We start from the raw sequence: 21,088 nt of genomic DNA, 5'->3' as shown, positions 1-21,088 counted from the left end.
GAGTGACTGCTTACACAGCGTGGTGGGTATGATTGCAGAGTTACTTGAGCGCATGTGACAGCATACGTATCCTCTAGGAACATCCCAGGAATAAAAGTTGGTAAGCTATCCAAGAGCGAATGTCAAATTCCTCAAGCAAAAGCTTGACTGAACTGTGGTGCCCATCAGAGATTCTAAAAAGGTCTCCAAACATCAGATAGAGAAGTCAGCTAGCTGGAAGGATTGATTTCATTATGTCCCTCTGGCCCATTCCTGGAATGCTGCCTCAGCCTGCCATTCCAGGGTGGTTTTGACCTCTGGATCTGACAAAAGAATTTGAGCCAGGATCCATACTAACAGAGAAAACATTGCCATGGAAAGCCAGGCAAACCTTTAAAATCCCACCTTTGCTCTACCCCATATCCTTGACACTCAGTGTTTCTTCAAGCTTATCTAACAACGTACATGGCAGGCTTTTATCTCCAAAATCTAGGCAACAAGTTGCTGTCATTGTACTACTCTGCATCCTTCATCAGGCTGGTGTTCCCAGATGGAGACCCAAGAACTAGCTCTCTCTGTAACAGTGACATAATTTTCCCATACAGAAATGTTGGGTTACATTTAAAACACATGCAAAGGCATGAGGGTTTAGTGGCACATAAATAGCTGAAAGGAACAGTAGTCATGGTGGCTATATCCCCAGACAAAAACATGAATGTTAATTGTGCTTCTTGAGAAATTATAACATGAGTTAATTGGCATTTTGGCTCCAAAGGAGAGTTGGTAAAAAGCACATCCAGGATTGTCCCTGTTGTTAAGGTTTGGTGATGTCAGCCTGCCTGAATTCAGCATTTTAAGTTACCAGTCAAAAGGCAAAAACAAATGGGGTTAATGAGTTACCTTCTCAAATAAACCTTCCAAGCTGGTTTTATTTACTTCATGGTTATGTAAATTTAACACTATTTCTGCAAGTGTGCTTCTGTGGGCTTTGCTTATTTTTGTAAATAACATTCCTTGTCACTGAATGTCTGTATCTACCTGCCAAAATGAACCAAAAATCTTTAACAGACAAGCTGTTAAAAAGATTTTCTTGTAGTCAGAACTTTGAAATTCTCTATTCATGAATCCAGATGATTGAAGAGCATTACAGAAATGAATTAAAAATACCATCGGTTGTTCCACTTATCAAAATGGTATCAAATCCTTCCTTGTGGATGCAGATGTACCCACTGCACTCATACTGCAACTCCAGTTTTCATTCATTTTCTCTTAAGCCCATGTTTTGTTCAAGCAGGATTTCAAGGCATGAAGAGGCCTTTAAAAGAATTCAAAATTTATATTCAAGGTAATTGAAAACAACGTGTTGCTTTCTGCATTTTTATGTGGTTACTGCAGGATGAAAATGCTCTCCTGAATTTCTGTACTTGTGTCACTGCTATAAATTCTTGTGTCACCAGCATTGGCTTAACACAACGTGACTTACCTAATTGGACACGATGTGTCACAGCAGCTGTGCGCCAGCCTGGATCTTCAAATAGGCCTTTTCGGGTGGTGGCAGCTTTATATGTTCCTTCTAGCCATAGAAGCTGGTTAAAAACACATATATGTTCAAGCTGACCCCGGTTCTGTAGCCATGAGGGCCATTGTGACACGATGCTGGGCGTTGGAACACAGAGCCCCAGAAGACTCCAGCCCTGCCTGTCCCAACCAGGGGCTCCTCCACTCCACAGCTGCGGCCAGGGCCCATGGACAGCATGGCCGGAGAGTTCGGGCTCATCCAGCTGGGTACCTACGTGGAGATCAAGCGCAGCGATGGGCGCATCCATCCAGCGCTGGTGACAGAGCTCCATGAAAGCACCTCCAGCATCACTGTGGAGTGGATCGAGAAAGGGACCAACAAGGGCAAGCAGGTGAATCTCCAGCTCGTCTTTGACCTCAACCCTCACCTGGCCCCAAGAAGCCCATCCACGAGCAGCGTCAAGGCCCCGCTGTCAGCCAAAGGAGACCAGAGCCTGGTGAGCGAAGGGCAGCCACAGCCCATCAAAGTGGAGGAGCCGTCTGGAGACAGCAGGGGCCCTGCAGGAGTCCAGCTTGGCTCTAGACCCAGGTGGGCATTACCAGGCGCGTGGCAGATTGAAAGGCTGCGAGACCACCGGGTACGCCGTCGGCTGGCGATGCAGGAGCAGCGAGCTCAGCAGGCCACCGTGTCACTCCAGTCCAGGGCTGACGTGCTGGCCATGATCCAGGAGTGCCGCAGCCAGCTGGACTGCGAGGCGCTGCAGGCCTCCATACCCCGGCAGCCCCATCACATCTGCGTGTGTGTCCGGAAGCGGCCGCTGAACCAGCGGGAGATTGAGCTCAACGACATCGACGTGGTGACGGTGCCCTGCCAGGACGTGGTGATGGTGCATGAAGTCAAGCAGAAGCTGGACCTCACGCAGTATCTGGACAACCAGATCTTCCGCTTTGACTATGCTTTTGATGACCGTGCCACCAATGAGCTGGTGTACAGGCACACTGCCCAGCCCCTGGTGGAGACCATCTTCCAGGGGGGCATGGCCAGTTGCTTTGCGTACGGTCAGACAGGCAGCGGCAAGACGCATACCATGAGGGGAGGCTTCTCTAGCAAGAGCTCTGAGTGCTCCAAGGGGATCTACATCCTGGTTGCTGAGGACGTCTTCCACAGGCTGAAGGATCCTAGCTGCCCGATACTGGAGCTTCGAGTCTATGGGGCTTTCTTTGAGATTTATGGGGGCAAAGTGTTTGACCTGCTGAACTCGAAGAAGCGGCTGAGGGTGCTAGAAGATGGGAAGCGTCAGGTCCAAGTGGTGGGCCTTAGGGAGGAAGAGGTCACCAGCGTGGAAGATGTCAGCAAACTGATTGAAATAGGCAGCAAGTGTCGCACGTCAGGCCAGACTTCTGCCAACTCTCACTCCTCCCGGAGCCATGCCATCTTCCAGATCATACTCAGGAAGAGGGGGCATTTGTACGCCAAGTTTTCACTGATTGATTTGGCTGGGAATGAGAGAGGAGCTGACATCTCCACTGCAGACAGGCAAACGAGGCTGGAGGGGGCTGATATTAATAAAAGCCTCTTGGCACTCAAAGAGTGCATCAGGGCACTGGGACATAACAAAGCCCACACCCCGTTCAGGGCCAGCAAACTCACCCAGGTCCTGCGGGACTCATTTATCGGGGAAAACTCACGTACCTGCATGATTGCCACTGTCTCTCCAGGGATGAGATCCTGCGAGCACAGCCTTAACACCCTGCGGTATGCCAACCGTGTGAAGGAGCTGGTGGTGAATTTAAACTCCCTTGGACAATCCCGTCAGGAGGTGCCAAGGTTCCTGCATCGGATAAAGGACACAAAAAAACCCTGGGCTGTTCAGAACCCCTCCGGGACACCTGAGTTACAGCTCTCTGGGGTACAGCCTGACAAGGAGGTATCACCCCAGTTATTCACTTTCAATGCCAAAGGAAAAACGCAGAAGAAGAGAAAAGAGGCAGATGAGAAGGCGCTTCTGGAGGAGCATCAGGAGTCTCTGCAATGGTTGAAAGCGTTCCTACAGGTGGCCGAAGAAATAGACTACAATGTGGATTTTTACGCTGAACAGTTTGAATCAGTCCTGGGTCAAAAAATTGGCACCCTGACCGAGATTCAAGAAAAAGTCAAGTTTTTCCGGTCAATTCTTTGCAAGGAAGAACAGGGCAGCAACCAGAGCTGCATGAAGAGATCTCGTGTGCTGTAAGCTGTGCTGGAGCCCCCCAGCCCCTGGGACTGCTGGGCGATGAGAGCTGTTAGATACCAGCGCTTCAACAAATCCAATGCTTAAAAAAATCTTAAATGGTGTCTGCAGGGATATGCTGTTTGTTGGTTTGTTTCTATTTCTTGGAAATAATGGTTCCATCTTGTGGGAGAATAGTCCAGTGTTTTTTCCAGGAATTTTTCACTGCAGAACATAAAACCATGCAGTTTTGAGGACCTAACCTGTAGGAAAAGAATTTACAGAAAATGTATCTCACCTCATTTGGGCAGGTTTCCCTCTCATGCCTGTAAAACATATACCCGGATACATGTGTATGTGCCATCCTGGATGTGGCCTGCCCTTGGGTTCTGTCAAACTGCACCAAAATTGAAGTCCCCTTCCCAGGGTAGAAGGCATTTTAAAAGATTTTAAAAGGTGCCTGAGTGCAAAGCACCATAATTTCTGAGCTTGATACATTTGGGAAATGAGGGTTATTTTGTCATGGCATGAGCAGTGGCTTTTTATAGCATCTGCTCACTTTTTTTCTCTCGCCCTCTCTTTCTTAAGTGTGTTCTCTTGAGACATTAAAAGGAAAAAATGCTAGAACCTGCCTTCATAAAAAGCAGACTAAAGAGTAGAGCAATTGCCTGGCCTATGGGGAGAAGATGGGCCTGCAGGGTTTGCATAGGGAAGCAGGGGGAGCCAGTGCCCCGTATCAGAGATCAGATGAGAGGAGATTTGCCAGACCTAAAGGGTCAGAAAAGCTGCGTCTAACAAATCCCCACCTGGTACGTGTGTATCAGTGCAGTGGCAGCTCATGGGGTGAGGCAGCGCTTCATTCCTGAGGGTAAACCCTGCAAAAGTTGCTTTCTGTAGACAGGTTGAAGCACAAGGCTCATATCTATGCATATTATTTAGTTTGGGAATTAATTAGTATAAATTCTTAAAAGGGTAACAAGTAAGTGGAAGAAATTAAGTAGCATAAATCATTTCTAATTAATCGATGATCTTCCTGCATTTTCCCATACTGCCTGATCGCTCTCTGGCTGTTGGTCCCACCGAGCAGTTTATCCTGGGGAACATTTTAACCAGCTGATCCAAAGTGTGATGATCCAATGGAAGAACTTCAGCAGTCCTTCACACAGGCCAGAAATCTGTTTTCAGTGATGAAATCATTAGCCACCAAACATTGTTTAAATGCTGGTCATCTCCTAGCAGTAGTAATATGCTGTGCTTTTCAGCTTCAGTGCACTTTACAAGCATTTATGTATTGGCATCCTGCTTGTTTTGATATTCCTAGCTTCAGCCGCTCATAGCATTCAGAAATGCAGTGAGACATAAGTACTACTTGCCAGATTAAGATAAAAGTGTGTTCTATACAGCAGGAATTTACCATGGAAGGGTTTTCTCATTTCTAAAAATAAATGTCTTTGTGGTGGTTTCCACAGCATTTTCCTTAGATTCTTGTATTTGAGGTTCTGGTCACAGTAGCAGACCAGGTTGGGAAGCCCAGGTACCCCACCACATGGTACAGGACGTGAAAGCAAGCTGGCTCCATGGTCCATTGCCTGAAACTCTCTGGCAGGGTCCCTCCTAGCTGGTGTAGGAAGTGTCTTCCATGCAGGACACGATAGATTCACTCTTTTGGCTGGCCGTGGTGCTTGCTCCAGGTCTAAGTTCTTACTGCTCACATGCTGTGGCTGCGCGTTAGTTATCAATCATTAGCATGAACTGTTTTGGCAAAAAGGGCTATGAATTAATTGAGTTGGGCACGGTTCTAGAAACACAGTTTTAATGAGCTGGAACAAAGTCTTACCAGGGTGTGATGGTTTGCAGTGAGTAGGAAAATGAATTTTATTTTCCCTTTGTTTATACTCACATATTCAGGAGGCTCTTTGCAACTAACTTCAGAAAGTGACTCATGAGCACACCCTACTGCTCCTTAAAGCAGATGCAAAACGAATTAACTAAATTAGCCTTTTCTTTTTTTTTTCTCTTTTTTTTTTTTTTTTTGTGCTTATGTGAAATGTTGCCTGACCTCTTTTCTTTCTTTGATGATCTTCATCTACATACTTTCCTTTGCTCTCTAAGCATAAATCCTGTGTATAGAGAGTGCAAAACCCATTCTGCCTATTACCTGAACTTTAAGCATGACTTCTTGTCTGGTTTGTGTGAGTTTGTAGCCACAGAATGCCTCTCTCTTTTGGGAGTTTGGAAATGTAGGTTAAGCATATTTACATGTGCCCACAGAGCCCAGCCTATACAGGTTCAAAGGTACAATGAAAATTCTTCCTAATTTTTATTGGACCAAGCATGCCTTTGTAATGAAACGAGAATCAGATAAGTGTGCTGAGTTTTAGGTTTGCATTGCTCTGGTGACCATGAATGTTCAATTAAATAAAGATCCCTAATTAATTATAGTAAGGTCAGCCATTCACTTAGCCTGTTAAACAACTGAAACACTTTTATGGAATGCATTCCTGTTTATAACTGATTGTAGCTGAATGAACAAGAGAAGCAACTGTTGCATACACAGAGGCTGGCTAATCTAATCATTCTGTGCCTGATAATTAACCATAAATATTGCTATTCTGTTATGTCACAATTATTGAAGCCTGCTCTCTTGCTACCTTTGTCATTTCCGTGGTAGTTTTGACGTGAGATATAATTCTTAGGACATCCACCTCAATGCTTCATATGCCTCTGCTTGACTTCAGTGTTTTGTGGGAACTGAAGATATGTACCCAGAACCTCCTCTGTCAACAACTGACAGTAGTTATATGTATCTGTATGTTGGTCTAACTTTCCAGCTGCTGTTTTCCTAGTTCTGAGCTTGGAACAATAGAGCTTGGAACATCTTTGGCTGCAAAATACTTTCTTGTTTTCCAGTGTTTGCCAGTTAGTTTTGTCAGAGCGGTGCTGCGATGTGTTCATAGCTTGATTCAGTCTCAGTTGAACTCCTTGTTAAGTTTTCTCATTGTTTGTTCCAGCTCTTGCATGTTCTTCTTCTGCAGTCCTCAAAGGTTTGAATTCCCTCACACTTAAAGCAACTGAATGGCCATATGTTCCCTTCAGCAGTCAGGACAGTTCAACCCATAACATGTCGTGCATCAGCTGAAATATAAAACTGATTCATTCACTAGTTTTTTGAAATATTCAATTGCTTTGCCCTCTGCTCTCACATACACTTGCCTTCCTATCCACTCTTCCCATTCAAACTGCCTTTTTAGCTGTCTCTCCACATCATGCTGTCATGCAGTAATTCTGTTGAGTATATCTCAAAATCTTCCAGAATTTTTCAGCATTGCTAGTTCTCATGTCTCAGAAAATACATACATTTTTAATTCTTCTAGTACCTTCTAGAATTATTTAATTTTTGGAACCATACGTTTTTTGAGGGTATGGGGGGCAGTTAATTAATCTTTTAGGTTTATTGGTAGCAGAAGAAACTTGGAAAGGTACAATCAAAATGCTACTAAGCTGGAAGGCCATGCTGAAAAATATATTTACTGAAACTTATTACTGCGTGTGTTGTATGAGAGGAAACGAGTGAGGTACAACCCCAGCACGAGCCCCCAGATTCCCACACTGCAGCATTTGGAGTTTCCAGTTCATTTCTGAGGTGTCAGGCAAAATGGGGGCTGCGATGGATGGATCAAAATAATCTGTACCCTGCAAAGACAATCTGGGAGAACAAGACGCCTTCTGGTACTGCCTCTGCAGCAGGCGGTATGCAATTTGCTCAATTTAGCATCAAGTAAGCATGGCTGAATTTAGCCCTGTATTTTTGGCTTTATTATTATCTGAGTATTACAGCTCAGCCTGTTATCATGAGGCTAACTCACAAGGTTTTATTCAGATTTTTCTCTGTTTTTCTGCTCAGACAAAGCCCAAGGCAACTGGGATTTTCCAGAGGAGAGACTGTCTGTTGTCACTAATAACAGCTTTAGTCAGCAACATATGTTTAGTGATGTACATCAATATTTCTACTTTCACAGATGCTTAGATTTTGCATTTTGGGTATCACTGTGTCCAGGAGCATGCTGTATCTTGGTGCTCTAAAAGTACATGTAAAATACTGGATTTTCATACTTCTCAAAGCTGGAAGCCTGTGGCTGAAATTCCTCAGTGCTGTCAGGCAACTTTATATTGTAAACCATACCATTTCCTAGTTTGTTTCAGAACCCTGTAAATCTTTGAAATATGCATCTCAGCTATGATTTATGAGGCATTTGTATTATTTTCCTTTTATTTTTCTACAGAAGCGGGTAATATCTCACAGGGTATGTTGAAAGACATTATGTTTCGAAGCAATTCACCTGGTATTCTGCCTCTCTTGCTCTTTAACACTATAAGGAATGCATGATGCAAGCGATGTTGTAATTTCTCAGAAAGTTCCTTGAAGTTTTCACTTATTTCTACTTTTATATTAAGTCATTCTTCTTCCTCTGACTTCCTAATCATTTCCTCAGCAAGAGATTGGGATGTGGCGTGCAAGGAGATCATTTCAAGTGAAGAGGAAAAAAATATACCAAAGAGGAAAGCTGAGATGTAAGGATGCTGTTTACATGCACAGCTTTCAGTAGATAAGTAAATAAATACAAGAAGGTTTGATTCTGCATGGAGAGTTGCCCTCCTCATTGTTAATGCTGTTTTGAGGTTCAGCCCATAGCAGCAACGTTTAACCACAATGAAAGCAAAGAGTAGGAGGAAGGAGCACATGCAAGGCCAGGTACCTGGCATCCACCAAGCCTGGTGGGGGCCATATTTCTGCTCCTCTTGTTGGAAAGGTGAGATTGGGCTGTCCTTGTAGACCTTCTCTGTGGCCTTCATTCAGTGTAGAGGCTTTTATTGAATCTGGTCAAATCTACATGGTTATTTGCTTCTGAACTCTAAATACCTGAGTAAAGTTTTGTTATTTATTCACATATCACGAGCAGTTTTGTTTGAAAGAATACCTATTTTTGTGTACAGTTTAGATGTTGTCTATCCAGAAATGTTAATTTGCCTCCATTGTGGAAGGAAAGAAGTTTACTGAAAATCTGGCATGTAGCTTTTCTTAGTTTTATAGACTAAGGTTTCACTTGAATTAATCCATGTCTTCCAAACTCATGTTAAGAAACAAAAAATTCAGGAACCTTCTCCTTATCCTAGCAACTGAACAGCACTGTGCACCAAAATGCTTGTCCACTTCTTCTAGTTATATCAATTGGTCAAAAAGAAGCATTTTGTTTCTTGTGTTATGACTACAAATAGGGTCCTACAACCGCTGAGCACAGACATTTTCTCCCAGTGTGCTGTTATTGGTATTGAGAAAGTCAAAGCAGTAGCTGGTGAACAGCTGCTGTATAATAACCCGCCTAGTTTCCTCTGTGTCTCATCCTGAAATTGGTGTTTAAACTCATTCTCATTTGTTAGACTTCACTGGTTTTGCTCATCACCTGAGAGCTGACTCTGCACAGGCCTCACAGCAGAGCAAAAGGGTACCATGCTGGTCTGGATTTCTTGATACTGCTTGCAGTCTAATTTTCATAATTTTATACCAATTTCAAGCAGTGTTAAGAACCTTCTGAGACAGGTCATTAGAGCTCAAACTTCACCTGGCTACTTATTCTCTTCTCTTGCAGACCCTTCATGTTTTTACTGTTGTGGGATGTGCCTGTGATGCCTATTCCTCTTTTCTTGTCTTTCTACAAAGCATGGAATATCCTTGGTCTTTCCTGTTGAGTGAGTTTGTACCTGCCATCTTCCATGTAATCATTCAAAGGAGAGGGGATTAAATACACCACCACTCAACCTTGAAAGAAAGAAGTTTAAGCATAAACATTTCCATCTCTGATATTTCCTCAGTTCAGCTTCCCACATCCCTTTTTCTTTTTCTCCCCCTCATGGTAACTTTTGGGTAGTGGTCATATTCTTGCATTTACCAATTTGCATAAAGGCATAGGAAGATACCTTTCTGATTTTGTTTAAACCGGTTTTTAAAATCTTTTACAAATTTTGTGTATATTTCGATAGATGAAAAAAGATGAGGAGAGGCAGGATCCATGTTTTAAAAAGTATCGTGTGTCAGTGAGTGCCCTGGCTTTTGCAGCTTTGTGCAATGGAGGTTGGAACTACCAATAACTGTAAATATAACCCATTTTTTTTATTGGCAGAACAGTGACATCTATTGTTCGATATCATACATCTGTGACACTCTGAGCAACTGCCTACAGGTATTGAACTGATCTTTCTCAATTTCATAAGATGCAAGCATGCACGGTAAAATTATTGATTCAAAGAATTATGTAATAACACATGTACTAATGCTACTAGACAGCTATGCAAAATTAAGTCTAATTCATTTTGTCATAGCATAATTAACAGATCAATGTGGACTGATGCACAAGAAGAGAAACCTTCTGTTACTGAGAGTGTCAGAAGATGCTGCTTTATGAAAGCTGCATATCAGCCACACTGCTGGCATGTCTGCAGCAGTGCTGTGTCTTCCACACTGTGGACAGACAGAGGCTGGCAACACCCAGCAGCAGGCTTCTCCCAGGAAAAATGCCTTTGAATTCATCTACGATGCAACTTCATAATATCTGCCCCTCTACAATCCTTGGATATAACCAAGGGAACCCTGAATATTCAATTGCAAGCAGGCAAGTGTTGTGGGCGAGCAGTGACAAACATTATAGCTTGTTTACTTTTCGCTGAGCATTTGTTGTGGCACCTAAGCCAGCACTGGGTTTTACCCAGGCCCCTGAAACTAGTAAAAAACAGCCCTGGGAGTGTACGATGGCCACAGCATGCCAGGTACTTGTTCTGGGTATTTTCAGATCAAGTCTTTCACTGGAAGCTGCATTCCAAAGCATCAGGCTGGGGGAGTTAAGGGAGAGTAACTTTTTCTCTAAGTCCTTTCTTCTTGTCCTCTTTTGATTATCTCTTCTATCTCTCTCTTTCCTTTTAATTGAGGATACAGAATTCAAATAGGAAAGATTTTAATATAGCAGTAATGAAATACAGGGGCTATCTAGTGTGTCAGACACTGTGGCTGATTAGACTTTCTGATCCGTGAGCTAGAACTCAAGGGAACAGCAACTGTCTCTTTTACTGCCTTGTCTATGAAAACAGCAGAAGGCTATGTATGCTCATTACTATTTTATGTGATTCTGAACATTAGAGGAGAAGTGGAGAGAGCAGAGCTATAGAAAGATACTTTTAATAATTTTAATGGAATACCACGTTTCATTCTTATATAAGCAAACTCTGGGTAAGCAATTACTCTCAGTAAAAATATTTGATATTGGTAAATGAAGCAACATAGTTCCCTTCTTTTTATGTCATAACTTTTGATATAAGGATGCAGACGTGTAAGAAGTGTGGATAAAGGGAACACATTGCCTATAGAGCATGCTATGAAGATAACACTGAAATACATCCTAAACTTCTAGCTGACACTTAGAGTCTATTTGAGTATATAAATGTTGTTTTGAATAGCCATAGCATTTTCCTAAATTGAGGATGTAAAGATGGGGAATATTGTGTAATCTACCTGGCCTACCATTGTTTGAGAGAGAAATGAGAAAATACCTCTTGTCTTCAGTGGATCTGTATACAGATGAGTTTTTCCAGTCCTCCGTTCAACAGTAAAGGCTGTAGGATGAAAAATTCATATTAAAAATCTTGGATTAAAATCTACATCTCAAGTTTTTCATGTATTGTCCTCCAGAGTGATGTAAACTCCCATCTAATTTCCTATGTTCAAGCTTCCCTTTTCAGATGCTCTCCACATACTAGCACCCAGCTGCAAAATAACAGCAGCTGTATTTCTGAAGGCCTACGCTGAACTTCTGTGCTTTCCAAAGAGAGCGAAAAATAAATGTTATAGGAACAAGTAACAGATTTCATAAATAAACAAGTTTCTGAAGGTCTCACTGTTCCCTCAATCAAAAGGGAAAAGGAGGGAATATAATGAGAGCTCTGAGTACGTGCAGTGTGGTGGAGACTGGGGATGTAGACATGCACCAAACCCCACTGGGCTAGATTTTATGAGATACAAATATTCACAAAAGCAATGAAAGATGTTGTCTGTGCCAAAAGTTTATAGACTCACCAATGAAGAATTAAGAGATCTTGTGGTGGCTGGAAAGAACAATGAGTTTGCTGTGGGGCAGTAAGATGAGCACTCAGCAGCTCAAGCTCACTGCCCAGAGATGCCTTACCGTGTCTAAAAATGTGTGGAATGGTGATAGCAGCTGGTACCACAGGCCAGGGCTGCAGTCAGGGGAATGAGAGAAAACTTGGAGTGTAGGCAAAGGCACAACCCTGGGAGTAAAGACAAGTACCTGCCAGAAAAGTCAAAACCAACCCTGCGGCAGTTACCTGCCATGGTGATGAGGCCTCCGTGGCGGGTGCTTTTAATAGCTGTTGCTAATTTAAAATGAACTCCCCAAAATGGCTGGTGTACTACACGAGGAAAAGCTGCGTGTGCCCGGGGATAGTTAGCGGTGCAGCTGTATCAGCACCACTTGGGATGCAGAGACCTGTGTAGGTCTCTTTTTGGAGGAACGTATTCTCTGACAAGTAGGAACATTCAGCAACAGCTCCCTGACCACAGTGCTGAGGGCAGAGGCCTGGTGGAGTCGCAGGACAGGAAGGCCCTTCACCATCAGGAAAGCTATGCAAAATTACACGGCTTAATATCAGGGCCAATCTCCTTGTTTTGTTTGTTTTTTGTTTTTTCCCTTAAAAAAAAAAAAAAAAAAAGAAAAAGAAATGTTTCAGGAAAGCAATGCCCTATGACTAGGAAATTCAGTTTGCTAATACATTTTTAAACATTTCCTGATCCATCTGCACTAGCTTTAGAGCTCTTTGGAAAATGTGGCCTGTGTGAGAACTGAGCTGTTTTATTTTATTATTTTTATTTTTACCTCACATATGCTGGTATTCACCCAGCAGGTATCAGAGGGACCAGCAGCTTGGAGAGAGCCTTATCCCCAGCACTGTCAGCAAGCTGACCAGTCCCTAAGGGGAATGTGAAAGAAGGAAGCATTTTGAACTGCATCCTGACACCAGGCAGAACTAATGGGAGCGCCAGGCTGGCAGCAGCTCTTGAGGAAAGCGTTGCTAACTTGCGGCGCTCCCAAACACCCGGAGCAGCCGTAACAGATCCTGGCCTCTCCAACCTCTAGAGAGGCATTTCCCCTTCATTTTCTTTTTATGGGCAAAACCTGAGAACTTTATTCAGTCCCTGCTTGGTCCCTGCTTGTTGTGCCAAAGCAAGTAACCGTGACTGGAATGAGTAAAAACTACGAGTCAGGCCCCGGCCTGGAGGCGGCCTAGGGGAGGAACCGCCCATTTCAGGTGAAGTTTCCTCATGTTGCCTCTCACTGCAAAGCAGATTTTCTCATCTTCTTCATGTCTACACATAAGGTAAGTGTCCCTCCAAGCCACCCTGCCTTCCTGCAGTGGAGAAATTGAGGAAAATGGCTCTTCCCACCGACTGCTGCTGAGGCAGAGGTGTGAGATTTTTCAGAAGACCTGAGGGAGCTGGGAGCTTGTGTCACACTGAAACTCAGAGGGCACCACACAGTTAATTCTCCACATATACCCTTGAAATCCCAGTCCTCTGTATTTATTTATTGTCTGTGAACTTGCATCCCTTTAAATTGCAGAAGCAGAGCATGAGTGATAGTAGGTTCTGAAAAATCAGCGTTAGCAACACGCGGGCAGCCCCCAGTCTGAGTGGAAAGCAGTAATTTATTATCTATTAGGTGATCTGTCAATCAAAAAGGACTAACAAAGCAATAAACTTTGAAGAGATCTGTGGAGCTATGCCCATACTACTAGCTGGCTATCAGAAAAGGTCAGGTTGGCAAGATGAATGGTTTCCTCTTCTTCAGACACTCCATCTTTCACTCTGGTGACACATGCAGCTCTCTCTCATCAAGCCAGATGGTCAGATATCTCCTGTGGATGCAGTCGACTCCAATCCAATTGCATATTTTACTGTTTCAAAGGAAAGATTTTATTTTCTTCTGACACACTTTCAAGTGAGGCCCCCATTACTCTGCTGTTGTCAGAAGGGAGCCATCTCCTCACAAGGCCAGTGCTCCCGAGGACTTCCGAGGTGGTGGCCATACACTGAAGCCGTGAAGCTGCAGGGAGACTTTGCCAGAGACATTCCCCTGTGTAGTTCCACTACAGTTGGTGTGTCTGGGCCCAGGTGCCAGACCTCTTACTTAGGATTCAAGGAGCGCAGACTCATTTCTTTTGTCTTTCACCTGATTCATCATGCTGAGGGCTCCTCCAAGGTCAGGCCCTGATCACCCTTCAGTGGAAGCTGAAATTCAGAATTCACTAAGCCAGGAAGAAGGCATGAGAGATTTATATACCACATCTCTTGGAAAGGGGGAAACCTAGATTTTGCTCCGGGACTGCTTCAAATATTTCATCTCATCCTTATTCCCAGTAATACAAAAGCATTACTGGAGGCAGCAAGTAATATGTGTTTTGAAAAGGTTTCTCTAAAGTGGGTGCAGAAGCTGTCCCTAACACGTGAGTATTTCATCATACCACTCTAAACAGACAGTCTCGCTCCTAAGATGCTGAGGAACTGTATTTCTTTATCAGACTTTTAACTCATTTGAGAGCTCCTCTCTGAATGCGCTGCACAAAGCAGCCCAGAGCACTCTTGTGGTGGGGAATTAATCCACTCTCTGACATGCTCTCTGGCTCCATCCTTCCTTCCTTCCTTCCTCACTCCTTTTTGCACTGACATTTGTTACCATGCTCTGGCTTGCAGCTACAAGGAAAAGTGCAACCAAACTTTCAGGCCTCTGGGAGGGAAGTAGAAATTGTCCCAGCCTCAGATTCCAGCCTGAAATACAGTTTTGGTATTCCCCATCTTTATTGTCATTGCAATGTTGTGTACATGTTTATTTGTCATACTCCAATAAGCTGTATGTGAACAGCAAGCTTGTTTATTCTCTAAGGATAGATTAGAGCAGCTAGTCTCCTCCAGGAATAAGTGGAAGTTGAATTATTTATTTTCTTTTCTTCATAAGAAGCTTATAGCATGCTGGATGAAAGGTCAGAAATAATTAAGAAAAATACTGTTCATTCAAACAGAAGAAATACGTGTAAACCAGCTGAAATGAGTATCACTACTCCACCATTCATGCGTAACAGGTCACAGCTGGTCTGAGTGTGGTCTTGTGAGGGGAAGGGAGGATCTTTTTGGTGTTATAGGAGTCACACTGGAAGGATGTAGTGATGTCTGTTGTTTTATATGAAACAATTACTCATGTCCGCTTTCAAGAGCATTAAGTAAGTTCTTGGATGATGCCTTTCATCTGTTGTTGTGGAACAGTTTCATATTGTGGAACAGGCAAGCAGGCCACCATCATGATGTGCATTTTAGAAAAGGGGATACTGAAGCCCACAGAAGGAACAAAATTTTGAGACTTGGAACAAGTTAGCTCTTTAATTACACTTTCAAATTAGGCTCTTTATTTTTAAAATACAGTTTCTTTAAATATGGTTTCTTTTATTTTTCATGCAGACAGTGTTAGAAAATACTCCTCCATTTATATTGCCTTATAAAGGCCTTCTTTCTTCTCCAAAATACTGATACCTCCCATAAAGCAGAAATTTTGCTTTTATGAGTTTATATTCATTGGTCCAACACCTCAAGTCAGTGTTCTGAGTAAAAGATAATATTATCACCCACTGGAAATTAGAGCTGGTTTATAAGGTGTGAACTAACAAACTAACACCCGTTTAAAAAAAGAATAAAAACAAAAACAAAACAAACAAAAAAATTCTGGTAGTGTGTTCATTTCATGTTGCCCTAATACAAGGTTAGGTGTGTCAACTTGGAAGCATTACATATACAGAAAATCCTTTAATTATCATTCTGATCACATGAGGAACACAACTTTCTGAAACAGATTTAAGGAAAAAATACCTGTCACGGACTACATTCTCAATAACCCTATCTGCTGGAATTCCATTTGGGAATAAATAGCCTAATGTGCTCACTTCAGTTTAAGAAAAAAATACATTAAAGTAAAGGTATTTTGAATGAAAATGTAATCTCCTTTCCCATTTCAGCACAAACTGAGTCCATCCCACATAATCATACTTTTTACTACATAGAGATCTGTGATTGCTCATAAAAACAGATTCTGTAGGTTTAAAGCCAATTGCTGCTCATAGATAAGTGAAATTGCTATTTTACCTGAGGGACAGCAGAAAATATGCATCTCACCTTATTACCAAGCCCTTAGAGTTTAATTAATGAATGTTGAAGTGCTTTGAGATCCTCAGATAAAAGATAGTTCCTAAGTGTAAATGTGATGAGGACTGCCTTGGCTAAGCTGACCCGGAGATTCCCAGTTAAAAGCACGAGCTGCTGCAGGGGAGGGAGAACAGCAGGGCTGTCTAGGGGGGCTTTAACAACCTCGCCACTACGGATCCAACACAACAGGGAACTTATAACCAGTGGGTTACACAGTTAGTGTTATTTACTGCCATAGGCAGAGACCTATTAAACTCAGTAGGCCAGCAGATTAAGCACATACCCTTTCATTCAGACATTTTTAAGGTTAAAATCCTATGGAGTATTTCAGAGCTATGAAATATCTGTATTTTGCTAGTGCTGAGCAGAATCCAGCTGTTCAAAGAGAAGAGTTTTCCAAGAGCTCTGAGGTACTGAGGTACCCAGCCTCCAGTGCAGGTCACCAAATATTACCCCTAGCTTTCTTGGAGTCCTTTGAAAATCATGGATGTGATCAAAAACAATTTATGAAGGTATTTAGCTTCTCTGGGAATGGGATCTGCATACAGCTGGGAAAAAAAAGTCTTCTGTTTTTTCTACGTAAAGTAAATATTTTTGTATATATTTGAGGTTACATAATTTATTATTACTGAACTCCATAATTTACCCTTCAAAATTCATTACGTACTACACAGGCAATGTCATATTCTCTTCTGGGCACCATTGTGCTGTTGGCTTTCACAAGTTCCTTTAAACTAGGTTATTGAAATGTCCTCCTGGCTGAGGGCTTTTCTTTCAAGCAACCTCGCTAGAACAGCCTTGAGTTAGTGAAATGTATCTCCAGACATAATGTATAGCAGTATATGGGATATAAGATTCATTGACTTAGCTGGGTTTAAAAAACTAATCCTTGTTCCCTAAATCTTGGACAAAACATTATTTTAGCTTGAAATGTTATGTGGCATGCAGTAATTCTTCCTTGGGCATAAAATTTTATTTCTACTTCAAGCCTGTTTTGGAAACCTTGGCACTTTCAGCTTACTGCAAACAACTGCCTCAATATGAAAAGTCTTTTGTGATGCTGGAGAGCAAGGTGCCCCAATGGTTTGTGATGTAAAAATGCATTTAATTATAGGAAGACACAGTAGATTACAATTTCAGAGTTAAAACATTATCAGTGCTGGGAACATTGATGTGAATCCTATGTTGAATCCAGTATCTACTGTAGAGGGCTGACTGATGGATTCATAGGACTGCTCTCACCCGATGTTTCTTGGAAATAGAGTGGCTGTGTGGGTTGGAAGACCCGCTGGGGACTGGTTCAGCCTCCCTGAGCTGCACACACCCAACTGTCTGTGGGAGCGGTGCGCTGAGAGCAGTGGCACTGCCTGCAGCCATTGCACCCCACCCAGCAGATGCACCCACCAAAGCAAAGCACTGTCACTTTCACCGGTTAAGAGTCTGAATATTGTCAAGAACCCATCCTTGTTTTATCTGAGCTGATGCCTCAATTGGATTGATGGTTCAATCCACTAATCGTAAAGATTTAGCTTACAGCAGATCATATTTCATTGCTTTGAGAACTCTGCTCGTTTTGCAAGTTTGTTTTTTTTTAATAGAAAAAAAGATGACTATCAGCTGCCTATTTTGGGAAGCTGTTAAAGCCAATACAATCCTAAATGGAAGGGTGGAGATTTGGGGACCTCTCCTTTGTTGTTGTTGTTTTATTTCCCATTTAATTGTTCAGCATCACCTATATTTGATTTGTGGTCAGATGTCCTAAGCTCTGGTATAGGTATTATCCTTATTACCATTGCACAGTCTTATTTAATAATTTTTAAACATCCTGACCCATTTATAGAATAAAAGTCATGAATGAGGTTAATGTATAAATAATGAGCATGATGACAGCTCAGAATAATGATGAATGAGCTGAACAGGAGATCTGAGGAGCTGTCCAAGGTCAAAGCTCATATGGGAGTGTTAATGTTTCCTGACACAGCTTTATTTCCTTCTGATTTCCTATTTTAAATAGATTCGTTATTCTTACAGAGCTGTTAAGCCATTTAAAGTGATAGGAAGATGTTCTCTGACCTCTGAGTAAGGAGTGGTTCTTGCTGCTAGCTCTTTATACCATCTGCCAGGAAGTACCAGATGCAAAATCCATTCTTCTCTCTTGAAAGAAAGTTTTGAGAACATTTGATCAGAAAACAAACAAACCTAAACACTAATTATTGACTAAGAGAAAAAAAAAATGCATCAATTCCCATATGGCAAATATTGTTTACTAAAAGAAATATTTATTGACAGACCAAAAATATCATTCCAGGCTGATTTTTGAAGAAACCCTGGCCTTCGTAATACTGGTGAGAGTTTTGCCGTTGTCTCCAGTGAGGCCACGAGCAACATCCCACATAGAACAGCACTTGGCTGGTGAGGGAGATATAGAAATTGTATATTGATGCACAGCTGGACCCCATAGCTCAATTCGTATAGGTAAAGTACTGTCCTGCGATCCAAGCCCCCCAGCTGCCACTGTAATCTGTATGGTACTGGCAAGTTTTACAGCAGCAGCAGCAATTAATTCCGGCCTTTCTCCTTACTTAAAGGTGGGCTTGTTCATCAGCAGCCTTCCCTGTGAAACAAAACATTATGATGATGGATGGACTGCATCTCAGGATTGCTGTGAAAACTATTTGTGTCTGCTGCCTTTGGGGTTTGCTACACTGGACCATGGCCCAAGCCCGGTGGGTGCCTTGAAAATTGGCAATTTGTCTAGTTGCCATGTTTTCCACACGGTCTTAATTTACTCTTGTCTCAGGGAAGGAGGAAAGGTTTTCTGTCGCTCTAATCATTTGCTATGAATGCTGCTGCTACTTAATTTATTTTCTTTGGTCACTCTTGTCAAAGTTTGTACTCCTCTCTCAATCATGCACTGAGTCAATTGAATGCTGATACACACGCTGTCTTTCCAAAATAAGGGCGCACAGTGTTATGCAGATTCAAGAAAAACTGGAACAAAATGCTTGAAGACTATTTTTTTCCAAAAATTGCTTAAAAAAAAAAAAAGACCTGAAACTTGTAGTTCTTATCACAGCCACTCCCCATGCAAACATGCCTATTTTGTCTGTACGACCGGAGCCAAAGAGCAGACTGCGAACCCAGTAGAGAAACACAGCCTGATGTGAAAAGAGGAGCGTGTAGTCGGAGCAGACTCTGGCCCACACACATCCCCTCAGAGCTGGAAGAAGGCTGTGAGCATTTGATCCACCTGTGGTACCTGGGGGGATGCAGAATGTTTCTAGCTAGCAGAAATGCTGAAAACATTACATTTCGGGCCACTCAGGAGCATAAACATGATTTCCTACAGTGTTAAAGGAATATAAATCCTGTAATTTGTTGAAAGACCAAATGGTATAAAGATTGTGCTAATTTTCCTGAAGAAAAAAAAAAAACACACAATGTATTCAATATGCTTTTATGCAGTGCGTTAGAGGAATAGGTTCCTTTTATTGTGTATCTGTTACCTGAGAGCTGGGATCACAACAAGAAAGGTAGACAAAGGCATGGAGATATGTAACAGCTATTGGTATAAACCTACTGAATGAAAATAATTAGGGTAAAATTAGAAACACAAAATAATGCTCTGGATAAACTGTCACTTATAATTTATATGATTTAGAGTGAATTAACATAAATCCCCAGCATAGCATATTTAGAAATTGCTTTCATTTTATCATAATCATAAGCTCAACTTTTGCTTAGATGAAGATGAATTTAACAGGACATTTATCTGCTGATGATTGCTTATAAATAGGATAAATGCAAACTAGGAACAAAAAAAAGTCCTTTGTATTTCCCAGAGTGCTGTACGAACAGTGGTGTGTCACCAGGCAGACTGTGCCTTTCTAATTTTTAAGTTGAAAGTTTAAAAACAGAACTGAAAATGAGGGAAAAAAAAAAAAAAGGCAAAATATAGCACTTCTGTGGCATTATGTGCACTATACACAAAAAGCAATCTTCAGAGTCGCTCAGGTGACAACACACAGGACAGTCCCCATTTTGTAATTCGGGAAGCAAAGTCAGATGAAGACATGGGTGACTCTTCCACGGTTAATATCACGGAAGATACCCGCTGTGATGTGTTCACATACCCCAGGTCCAGGTGCTGATTTTGTATGCTTCTGTTGGGCAGACAGAGGGTATTGGTGGCCCGCAGCATGGCAGAGAGGCCGTGCAGGTGGGTACAGGTGCAGACTTGAGCAGTTTGAGCAGCTCTGCTGGCTGGGGCGCTGCCTTTGCTGGGGCTCCAGATCCCTTTCCTTTGTGTTCTATCTCAGCGGAGAGCAAAGCATTGATCTCGCCCAGCTGCAAAGCAGTGAGGATATGATAGTGGAAAGAAATTAAGTTTACTCTGCTTTTCACAGTGCTTTCTGTCACTCTAATAACTTCATAGATATGAAATTTTGCTTGGAATAAAACACAGCCATGTCAGAAGGCTGACATTGGGGACTAAGTGCCCAAAACATATTTCTCATTTTCTCTTGCTGCATTTTTCCTTTTTCTCCCTGTGTTTTCTTTTAGCTGCTAGGCTCCAGTTGACTCAGTATTCAGGTTAGATAAACCTCACATGTCCTCCTTGGAATGGGTAGTGTCCTGTTCGTGTTTATTGTTATCTTACAGTACTAGTCCAGCTTTTTTTTTTTTCTTTTTCTTTTTTTTTTTTTTTTCCATGATGCCTGCTGAAGCAATATCTTAATAACAGGGAAGACAAGATAAGTAATACCTTTTCTAAGAGAAAATATTCCTGAATTCTGGCAAATTCTGAAATGTTAGTTCAAAAAGTAAACATCCTTACTTTTTAATGCGGACTTTTCCACCCTTTTTGGAAAGGGCACATCCTCTGACATGATACACTGTGGTTTCTAGATATCATTAGATAATGACTGATCTGACAGCACCCTCCAGGCACAAGATTTTACTTTGATTGGGATGAGTTGCCATCAAGCACAGTTCGTTAGGAGAAAATCAGAGAACACCGGTCTCACTGGTACAGACCCAGCTGGCATGGGTCAAATTTAAGCAGGGGATG

At 42.2% G+C, this 21,088-nt stretch overlaps 1 protein-coding gene across 1 annotated transcript; it reads left to right on the top strand.

Moving 5' to 3' along the window:
• The first annotated feature begins 1,733 nt into the window (after positions 1-1,733).
• On the top strand, positions 1,734-3,731 carry LOC116496606 (kinesin-like protein KIF2A). The gene is made up of 2 exons (XM_032199810.1): positions 1,734-3,317; positions 3,372-3,731. Exons 1-2 carry the CDS (start codon positions 1,734-1,736, stop codon positions 3,729-3,731), a joined length of 1,944 nt encoding a protein of 647 aa, XP_032055701.1.
• Positions 3,732-21,088: the final 17,357 nt, after the last annotated feature.

This window comes from Aythya fuligula, chromosome 18, assembly GCF_009819795.1.
Source record: "Aythya fuligula isolate bAytFul2 chromosome 18, bAytFul2.pri, whole genome shotgun sequence".
NCBI lineage: Eukaryota > Metazoa > Chordata > Aves > Anseriformes > Anatidae > Aythya > Aythya fuligula.
The sequence above is the reverse complement of the archived record's forward strand: the minus strand, read 5'-3'. Positions and strand labels throughout refer to the sequence as shown.

Coding starts and splice junctions, on each gene's coding strand:
- LOC116496606 (XM_032199810.1), top strand. CDS start 1,734: ATGGCCGGAGAGTTCGGGCTCATCCAGCTGGGTACCTACGTGGAGATC. Junction 3,318..3,371: donor TTGGACAATCCCGTCAGGAG/GTGCCAAGGTTC, acceptor TGGGCTGTTCAG/AACCCCTCCGGGACACCTGA.